Source organism: Crocuta crocuta, unplaced genomic scaffold (genome assembly GCF_008692635.1).
Source record: "Crocuta crocuta isolate KB4526 unplaced genomic scaffold, BGI_CrCroc_1.0 scaffold217, whole genome shotgun sequence".
Lineage (NCBI taxonomy): Eukaryota > Metazoa > Chordata > Mammalia > Carnivora > Hyaenidae > Crocuta > Crocuta crocuta.
The window spans coordinates 1,088,691-1,099,110 of NW_027532208.1; the positions used below are offsets into that span (position 1 = coordinate 1,088,691).

General features: G+C 57.2%; 1 protein-coding gene across 1 annotated transcript in view; it reads left to right on the forward strand.

Moving 5' to 3' along the window:
• Positions 1-10,420, forward strand: part of SH2B2 (SH2B adaptor protein 2) — a 23,174-nt gene that overhangs the window by 2,234 nt on the left and 10,520 nt on the right. Inside the window, exons 3-5 of the mRNA XM_077777860.1 lie at positions 142-377; positions 2,332-2,392; positions 2,511-2,616. Coding sequence (XP_077633986.1) covers positions 142-377; positions 2,332-2,392; positions 2,511-2,616 — 403 coding nt within the window. The remainder of the gene's footprint in view (positions 1-141; positions 378-2,331; positions 2,393-2,510; positions 2,617-10,420) is intronic.

Consider the following 10,420-nt stretch of genomic DNA (forward strand, 5'->3'; position numbering starts at 1 on the left):
GTCTCTTTCCTTGGCTGCAGGGCGGGGGGGCGGGCCCACCTGGAAGGAGGGTGCGAGCCCCGGGAGGACCCTATCCAGTTCACAGTCGCCGGGCCGGCACGCCCTCCATCCGGCCCAGGCCATCTTTCTCACGGTCCCCAGTTCGGCCCGCCCACCCCGGGAGCTCTCCGACCGCCCTCGATAGTGGGGAGGATCGTGGAGGGTGCCCGAGAGGCCGGCGCCTTTAAGAAGGGGCGGGTTCATGCCCTCCATTCAGGCCCTTCGGCCTCAACCATTGATGAACCTCCGGGCCGCGCGGGGCCCAGGAACCGCGCCAGCCCCGCGGGCCAACGCCACGCAGAGGCTGGGACCCGGCCCGGCCCCCATCAGCCCGCGAAGTGAGGTCCTCAGAGGGAGAAGTCTACAGTGAAGGGGGTCCCTTAGGAACCGCGCAGAGCCGATGGGGCTGCCACCCTCAGGAGTAACTAAACGTGGATAAGCCGGAATCTTGTGTTCACACCGACTTGGTGCAGGGGTGAACCTCGGGGTTGGGAGTCAAACCTGGGTTTAACCCTACCTCTGCACTTGGAGCCTCCATTATCTACCTTGTAAAATGGAGATGGTACCGTCTGTTTCCTAGCTGGGTGACCACAGTTGTCCACGCCAACACTGGCTACTGGTCGTGGGGTGAGGGAGGGGAGGTTCCCCTAAGAGGCCATTGGGGACATGATCTGAAACCTCCCCTCCTCTGCCCCCCTCTCCTCCCTGCTTCATCCAGGAGACCATTGGTCAGGGGACTGACCTAGAACCTCCCAGCTCAAGGAACTTTGGGAGATGTCTGGCAGTAGTAGGGGCAGTGCATGGGGGTCTGGAAGGCAGAGTTGCCCACAAACTGTTTCCTTTTACTCCTCTCTCCCCCTAGAGGGCAGGAATGATGGTGGGCAAAGCAGGTTAATGGAATGGTTCTAAGTAATTGACGGTTCATCTCTGCACGCTTTTCCTCTTACCTATTGTGAAAAACATGTCCAAATTTTCGAAACCCTTCTTCCCTACGTAGTGGGTCTGCAAGGAGAATCCACACATACACACCCAAGAGTCGCGTTCCACCAAGGCTGAGCATCTGGTTTTGAGCTGATGTGCTGAGCTAAGGGCGTCCTGCTGTTTCTCGTGTAATCTTCACAGTAAACCCTGTGGGTTTGGTACTATTATTACCTCCATTTTACAGAGAAAGAAACAGTTTAAGGGAAGTGAAATGACTTGGCCAGAGTCACTCAGCCAACAAGCCAGGCCTCCAAACCACTCGTCTCTGACAAAAGGCTGATCATTACCTCTTGCACTGTCTACCTATCCTGGGGTGTAGGGAAATGGGGGTTTAGGTGCCTTGAGCCTCCTGGCTGCTGTCCACGTGGGGTTCTGGTCCAGGCTCGGAGGCCGCCTCACTTCCTGCTCTGCGTCGTTCACATGGCTCCGAGGGGCAGGGGCAGCCGTGGAGCCTTGGGGAAGTTTCTTCTTCCCTCCTCACCTGGGTAGGTCTGTTTTATGTCTGCTCTCTGTCCCAAGGGAGTGTACCTCCTTATCTAGAGGAGGTTACAGCCAGCACCTTTTTGGGCAGAGCGAGGCAGGATGTCAGTGTGTAGGAGTATAGAATCTTTTGACTCCTCCGCGTGATGCAGGATTCGGGCTCCATTCTCCAGATACTTCGGACCCTCTATGTAAAGAGCCCACCTGGGGGTGGGTATAACATCTGCTGGGGGTTCATGGTCTGGTGCTATTGTGGAGGGGCAGGAGAGCGAAGGTGGAGGCGGGGACAGGACAAAGGGGGCGTTCCCAAGGCCTCCATGGGCTCAGGGGCCTGGCGGCTACTGGGACAGAGGAGTGGGAGCCGGTGGGGCAATGCCTGGCTGGGTGCTGAGACTCCGAGCAGAGAACAAGCAGGGGTTGGAGGATGAAGATGTAATAGAACTTGGATGCGGTGAGTTTGAGGCACCTGGAGATCAGCCAGGCTAGGAGTTCAGTTGCTTCGAGCAAGACCCGAGGAAGCCGTATAAGCATCTGCAGTACCCAGAGCTCTGGGATGCTCAGAGCTGAGGGGAGGTACTGGAGGTGCCAGGAGTGGCTGGTGTGTGTGTCGTGAAAAAGCCAGAAGGCAGGCAGGTGGGCTGGGTGATAGGGGTTAAGGAGAATGTCTCAAAGGTTTCAGGAGCCTGGGCAGGGTATGAATCTGGGCCTAGCTGTGATCCATGGCACTGAGAGAGAGGGAGAGACTTTGAGGCTTAGGCCAAGGCTGGAGAGGGGGTGCCTCCGCTCCCTCTAGCGCTTCTGGAGCCATCCCAGCCTGCGTTCCACCTACAGAGCCTATCCAGGAACTGTCCAGCACCAGGTGCTCCTGAAGAAAGATGGGCTTCCCTCCCAAGTAAGCCCCCAGGCCCCAACATAGCTTTTTGTCCTGGGCGCCCGCTGCCTGCTCTTCTGACTTCTGTTTCCTGCAGGGCCCAGCTCCGGACTCCCCTGCCCTCCACTCTGTCCCTTAGTGCCCCTTCTCAGGGTACCCATCCCCTCTCCGGAGGACGGGCCTGGGTGACCCACCCCCACCCCAAATGCCCTCAGAGGAGAGCTTCCCAGGGACAGGGCCCTGTTGTGAGTAGCACATGCTGCAGAAAGGGACAAGTGTGAACTCTGCTGGACACTCCCTTCTTGCCCGTTCTGTGACCGTGGGCCCACCAGCATGGCTCCTGAGAACAACTCCAGTGAATGATAGCCTCATCACCTCCCTTGCCAGAACCCTACTTCTTCATCTGTGTAATGGGCGAATCCTCTCTTCCTGTCAGGGAAGGTGTGAGGGGAGAAGGGTTTGAGGGGCAGCTGAGTGGAACAGTTGGTTGAGGGCTGAACGTCCAACTTTGGCTCAGGTCATGACCTCATGGTTTGTGAGTTTGAGCCCTGTGTTTTTTTTAAACATTTATTTTTTAAATGTTTATTTTTGAGAGAGAGAGACAGAGTGCAAGGGGGGGAGGGGCAGAGAGAGATGAAGACACAGAATCTGAGGCAGGCTCCAGGCCCTGGGCTGTCAGCACAGGGGCCAATATGGAGCTCAAACCCATGAACTGTGAGATCATGACCTGAGCCGAAGTTGGACACTTAACCGACTGAGCCACCCAGGCGCCCCCAAAATAAATAAACATTAAAAAGAAGAGGAAGGGTTTGAAACAAGGACATAGCCCAGTTAGATGTGGGTTCTAGGAAAAGACCTTGGCCACACTGTGGAGTCTGGATTTGATGAGGGTTGCCAGGGTCAGTGAGAAACAGAGAGGCCAGGGAGGAGGCTTCTGAAGCCATCTGCAGAGCAGTGAGAGGAAAGAGGGAATGGATACAGAACATCTGGGAAATAGAAGCAGAGGAATTTTGATTTTTCAACCAATTCTTTTTTTAAAGATTTTTTAAAAGTTTTATTTATTGAGTGAGTGAGAGAGAGCACGTGGGTGAGAGAAGGAGGGGAGGAGCAGAGAGAGAGAGGGAGAATCCCAAACAAGCCCCACATTGTCAATGCGGAGCCCCACATGGGGCTTGATCCCACAAAACGTGAGATCACGACCTGAGCCGGAACCAAGAGTCAGACACTTAACTGACGGAGCCATGTGGGTGCCCCTTTAAGATTTATTTTTAAGTAATCTCTGCACTAGGTGTGGGGCTCAAACTCACGGTCCCAAGGTCAAGAGTTGCTTGTTCCACTGACTGAGCCAGCCAGGTGCCCACCCCCCAATTATTTATTTAATCTTTATTGACAGCCCTCTGAGCCCTTTAACAGATGAGGAAACTGAGGCCCCAGGAAGCTGAGTCACTTACCCATAGGCACACAGCTAGGAAGCTTGAGGAGCTGGGATTCAAACCCAACGCACTGTCTCCAAATCTCAGGCTTCTAGCCTTCTCCACTGTCCCACATGTCGGATGACCAGAGGCGGACACCCTGGCAGAGGGGCCTCTGTGAGGGGAGGAGCTATGGGAGCCCCTTGGGGGGGGTGGTCTACAGGTCCCAGAGCCAGCAGGAAAAACCCGGGGGCTCAGCAGAAGGGTTTCCACCCTCCCATAGTGGGAGAGGCTGGGGGTGTATGAAAGGCATGGTGGTGGGGAGGCGGGGGTTGGTCCTGGGCACAGAGTTGCCTCCCAGCGCTGCTCCTCAGCGCGGGCCTCGGGCCAGGAAGCAGTCCGAGTGGGAGAGCAGGATGGTTGTCGGTCCCCCTCAGAGCTATAGAAACTGCTCAGAAAAGCCAGGCTTCGGGCGCCTGGGTGGCTCGAGTCAGTTAAGCGTCTGACTTGGGCTCAGGTCATGATCTCATGGTTCATGGGTCCCAGCCCTGCATTGGGCTCTGTGCTGGCAGCTCGGAGCCCGGAGTCGGGTTTGGATTCCGTGTCTCCTTCTCTCTCTGCCTCTCCCCTGCTTGCGCTCTCTCTCTCTCTCTCTCTCTCTCTCTCTCTCTCTCAAAAATAAATGTTAAAAAAAATATTTTTTAAAGAAAAGCCAGGACCACCTGAGCGTACCCCCCTCGGCCCCGCCCCACCACCCATACAGGGCCAGAATCCCAAGGGCTCTTTAACCTGCACCTGTCCCTGTCACTAGCCAGAGCACCCTCCTCCCACACCCACTCAGCAGCAAAGTCCCAGCAGGTTCAAGGTTGTTAAGACCAGAAATCATGCCCACTTCTGCCTCCTCCAGATATTCTGTGTGGGAGGATCGGGGAATTCCAGCCACACCTCACCCAAAGGAGGCCTTGGCTCAGAGCCTGCCCCGAGAGGACAAGGAGGCACTCTGGGGGTGGCTGGGTTGGGGACTAGACTCCGGAGCCAACGCCTGCGGCCCCAGCAGTGATGCAGAGAATGTGCCCTGTGTACTCTGAGCCTCTGTCTGCAGGGCAGGCTCAGGCAGCCGGCAGGCAGGGCTGAAGGAACAGCCCAGAGGTTGTCTGTGTCCTGTGGGGGGCAGGGGGTGTGGAGGCGGGGCTGGTGGACTGTCCCACAGAGCCCAGGAGGTCAGCTGGAAGGACAGAAGGAGCATCCATCAAGTGTGGGGTCAGGTGAGCCAGGTCAGGAAGCCCAGAGAAGACATCAGTGGGCATGGTTGAGTCCACGTGAGGCCTTGTCTCCCTTCCTGGTGTTGGGGGGGGGGGGCGGCCAAGTAGACACCACAAATTTCCTCAGCGCAGAACAGAGCGTCCTTAGTTCTGACCCCCAACCCCTTTCTGGCACCTGGCCATCTGGGCGCTCCCCTGAGCACGGAGGTAAGTGAGGGTGCCGGAGAGGGGTCAAAGACCTTGGCAATGGAGGAGCTTGCCCCCCAGGACACCTTTGCAGGAACTAGGTGGCTAGTTTGCACTGCAGGGCCCCCATCCCTTCCCTAAGGGCCAGACCGTCTTTCGTGGTGAGACCCCCAGCTGGGGCTCCCACAAACAAGGCCCGGAGGCCCCTGCGGGTCATGGGCCGGCAGGTGCCTCCTGTTCGAGAGGGGCAGAGGCCCACTGCGGCTTGGATCGATTGGTCGTCAGCCCATTAGCGGGGGTGGCTGGGCTGCCTCATCAATATTTTAAGGCATGACCTGGCCGTGGGGTCCGGAACTGCGTGTGGCAGGGGCTGATGACTGGCCTTTTTTCTGTTCCAATTGTGAGTGCTATTTTTACCACCGGAAAGCCAGCCGCCCCCTCTCCCAGGCGGCTATCCGGGTGGGGGTGGGGGTAGGGTCTCCCATCTGGGTTCCTGGCCATAGGGGTAGGAGAGTCCACGGCTTGGAAAGGTGACAGGCAAGGACTTGACTAGGCTTCCTCCCTGAAGCTCCCTCCCCTCCCGCGCTGGCCCTGATGAAATGAGAACAAAAAGCAGGAGCCAGACAGGCCAGCTGAGCCGCAAAACCCCCAGGGTGATGGATCAGGGGAGGGTGATCTACCTGGGTCTACCCTTTGTCTCCAGCGCCAGTCCTCATGGAAGAAGCAACCCCTGCCTGTCCCTGGTCCCAAGGGGGTGACAGTGAGGCCCCAATTGTTAGTGTCCAGAGGCCATAACGGTCCCAGGCCTTAGAGGCCACTGCTCTAGTGCCCCGTTTTACTGGTGGGGAAGCCGTGGCCTGAAGAGACACGGGGCCCGGCCTGAGACAGAGCCTAGCCCTCCAGTGCCCTCCCACACCAACTCAGCAGGTCTCTTCTGGCTGTTTGGGGCCACAGTAGGAGCTGGGACCCTGCCCCCAGAAGCAAGAGGGCCAAGGATCTCGGGGAGGGAGAGCCAGTGTAGGGAGAAGGCTTCCCGGGAGAAAAGGTTTTACGCAGTCTAAACGCCTAGTAGAATTTGAGTAGTCAGTAGAGTGAGGACGGCTGTCCAGACAGGAGAGTGACACAGGCGAGGATCAGGGGGCCATCTGGATTCATCCATAAACCTTCCAGGCCAGCAAGACAGTGGGGGCCAGGGTGAGGTCGACCACCCTGCTTCTGGGATCACTGGGTTCCCCCCGCCCAGCCCCGCGGCTCTGCTTTTCCCACATCTGGGTCTGGTCACCTGCAGAATGGGAGAGGGCCCCGCCTCAATAATTGGGTAACACACTGACCGGTCCCTGGAGAGGCCTGGAAAGGCCTCCTGACTTCACCCTGAGGTTGGGGGAGAGGGGCTCTGCCTGTGGCCACCCGTAGATTATAACATTGCAGAGTCTGCCTCCTGTGCTGTCCTTCCAGGAAGGGACACTCCCTCACCCCCACTTTAAAGTGAAAAACCAGGCTCAGAGGTGGGAGTTGTGGTGAGCATCACTCACCCAGAGAGCATTGGGGTCGGGCTTTGAGCCCAGGTCGGCCAAGTTCCCTGTACTTGGTCTCATCCCGTTTTGGCTCCAAGGGCAGTTGGGTTGGGGACAGTATGTCATTGCTCTTGCCAAGGCTGAGCCCTCTTCTGTGTGGCTTGCAGCCTTCCCTTCTCAGACAGCCATGTCTGGGCCTCCGTCTCCCTGTCTGTGACCAGTGTGGGGCTCCCTGCTGGCCCTGGCGTTTGTAACTTACCTCTGGATGCTCAACTGTTGTCCTCTCTACGTAGCCCCAGCTAGACCCAGGGGACACTGAGACCCATAGGCTCCTGGCCAGCGAGCAAGGGTGGGTAGGGGAGATCAAGGCAGTCAAGTCTCTGCCTAGGACATGGCCACAGCCACTATACCCTTGACAGATTCTTCTCTTGAGTTCCGCCCCTATCTCCAGTGAGGGCCAGCTGGGACCCACACTGTGAGAGCCTCCCCCCAGAGCCCCATCCTTCCACTCTGTCCCCTCCAACCAGCAGGGAGAATCAGGGATTGATGCTCAAAGATGCGCACGGGGTCTGATTTCCTCCCTGAGCCCCCCAGGCCCCTGTGGGGCAAACAGGGGTTCACACTTGGGCCTGGATCCGGTGCTAGCCCTTCCCAGGCTGCTGTGTCATCCAGGCTGACCATCCGGTTGGTACAGGAGGAGAAGTAGGGAGCACTCCCACCTGTGGGGAGCACTCCCACACAGGGTAAATGGATGGACTTGGAGCAACAGGAACAAAGCCTCACAGGCTTAGCTGTAGGGCTTTCTCCCCACTCCCACCCCCAAAAATGTACCCCCTCTGCAGGTGAGGCCAAGCCTTCGTCTCTCCTCCTTCCCTGGAGGCCTTGCTGGTAGTGGCAGGTGTGTTCCCACCTCCACCCTCATTCCTGGCACTATGACTCAGGCCTGCCTTCTGCCCCCGAGTAGTTTCTATGCCAGATGGGAGGGCAGGCATGGACACAGACACCTGGAGCACCCTGTCCCTGGCACCCTGCTAGAGGGGTGTACAGAAGGGGACTGTGGGAGCTTGGAGGAGACACTCATGCCACATGGGTGGGGGAGGTCCTGGAAGGCTTCCTGGAGGAAGTGGCCCCTGGATTAATTATTGAAGGATGAGTAGGGGTTAACCGGAGAAAGAAAGGAACAGGGCAGGAAGAAGGACCAGGATGAGACAAGCTCATGGGTGCCTCACCCCCCATTCTCCCCCAGTCCATTCCCCTGTGTCCTGAAAGTCAGCCTCTGAGTTATTGTTCTTGCCCATGGTGAGGTCACTCTTCGTTCTCCTCCCTCTTCACTGTCATAAAGGCCAACACAGACCCCACCTCCTCCGGGAAACCCTCCCTACCTCCCTGCTACCCTCTTCCGCAGGACAGGGGCAGGAGTCTCTGAGCAGACCGCTGGTTTGGAAAACTGTCCTCTGTGCTAAGTGCCTCGTCAAGTGGCCCGTTTCCTCCCTGGGGCTACTCTGTGGTTATTGACTGCCGATCGATGGCTGAGGTTGCCCCAAGGTGAGAGGGAATTCCCACGGTGCCCTATGGCCCAGAGGCCCCACAGATGATCTCACAGAAGTGGGGCAGCTATTTTTACCAGGCGTTTAATTACAGAGTTTGGATCCCAGCGGAGAGATGAGATGGTGCCCCAGGAGCTGTGAGGGAAAGGCCATGCTGGGAAATGTGGGGCTCCTGGGAAGAGGGGAGAGAGCATGGCCCTCTGTCTCAGTTCCCCTAACACCAGGCTGGCTGGCCCCCACAGACAGGGGCTCCCCAAGACAGGGCAGGACCATATTACCCCACTTATTCTCCACTGGGAATTTTCACCCTGGCCCAGGGTCAGGGGTGGACTACATAAACACAGTGAGCTTGATCTGTGTCCCACAGGTGATGGCCACCTTAGGGGACAAGGAAGCAAGCCCTCCCNGTGTGGTGATTCAGAGTGATGAAGGTTGGATGGGCCTAGGAGCAAGAGAAAGCTGGCTGACAAGACAGCTGGGATCCCCATGTTGGGGCCTTTTCGAGAAGGCCAGGTTTGGATGGGGGCTCCAGAGGGAACAGGATTCCAGAAGGTGGGAACACAGTAGAGAGTGCAGACTACTGGGGTGGAGAGAGATTTGAGAGGAGAGTACCTTCAGTGCCAGTATGAAAAGTTAGTTCCTATTTTTAAGTTTACTTATTTTGAGAGAGGTAGGAAGGGAGAGAGAACGAGCAGGGGAAGGGCAGAGAGAGACAAGAATAGAGGATCTGAAGCGGGCTCTGTGTTGACAGCACCGAGCCCAACCTGAGGATCTAACTCACAAACTGCGAGATCATGACCTAAGCTGAAGCCTGACGCTTAACCGACTGAGCCACCCAGGCGCCCCCAAATTGGTCCTACTTTGTCTATACCAGGTGACCTTCNGGTCACTGACAAGCTGCGTGTTCCTGGGCCCCATGCGAGGGCTTAGGCAGTGACAGCTGTGACATGCCTGTGGGCCAATGTAGGGCTTGAACTCACAACCCTAAGATAAAGAGTCACATGCTCTTCCAACTGATCCACCCAGGCATTGCCATTCATTCAGTATTTACTGCACCAGCCATGTGCCCTGCACTGAGGACACAGCCACTTAAAAATAATGCATTCTCAGGGGAAGGCTGTGGTGGGCAGTTGGGGTTCGACAACACAATCAAGCGATGGAATAAATGACATCAGAGGGAGTAAGCACCATGGGGAAAAGTAAGCAGGCAAAGGGCATGGAGACACCAGCACTGACTGGAACATTCCTTGTCCTGGAACACTCAGTGGAGTGGTGGTCGGGGGAAGCTATTGGACTAGATGGTATATGAGCAAAAAGCTGAAGGAGGTGAGGGAGTGTGGGGGAAAAGAATATTCCAGGCAAGTGCAAAAGAGAATTGCAAGTGCAAAGGCCCTGGGGCTGGACCCAGCAGCAGGCAGAGCAGAGTGGCAGGAGATAAGCTCAGTGAGGTAAGTGGAGGCAGATCCTGTGAGGCCCAGTGGTTATGGGTAGGACTTCTACTTTTTCGCTTGAGTGGAATGGGAGCCAATGCAGGATTTGGAGCAAAGGAGGGACCTCATCTGTCTTGTTTTAAGAGTGATGACTGGGTTCCTGGGTGGGGGACAGATGATTCACGGTTGAGGTCAGGTTCCGGGGGACCAGTGAAGAGGCTGCTCAAGTACTGGAGGCCAGAGAAGGGGACACGTGGGTCCCTGGGTGGCAGCCTGGATGATGAGGACTGGAGGAAAGGTGGGGTTCTCGGCGTATTTCAAAGCTGAGAGGATTGCACATGGCTTCTTCCTGTCCACCTGCCTTTGGGGGCCGGCAGAAGAGGTTAGCCTGGGATGCTAGGCAACAGGAAGCTCACGGGGACCCCAAATCGAGGCACCTGGCGGCACCCCAGCCTCCTCCACCAGCCCCAGAAATGACCTTGAGAATGCTGTTTGAAGGGTATGACTGGGGGGAGGCGGCTCCCTCCTGCAGACACTGCTTCTCACTTGCCAGGTCATCCTCTGCTCCCAATGGCCACAGGGCATAGTCCCACCCCCACCCCAACACACACAGCCCGAGGGAGCCCTAGGGGGTAGGGAGAGGGGCCGGTGGCGCTGTGGTCATAGGGTCACTTGGCACTCTTGTCGCCCACAGCCGC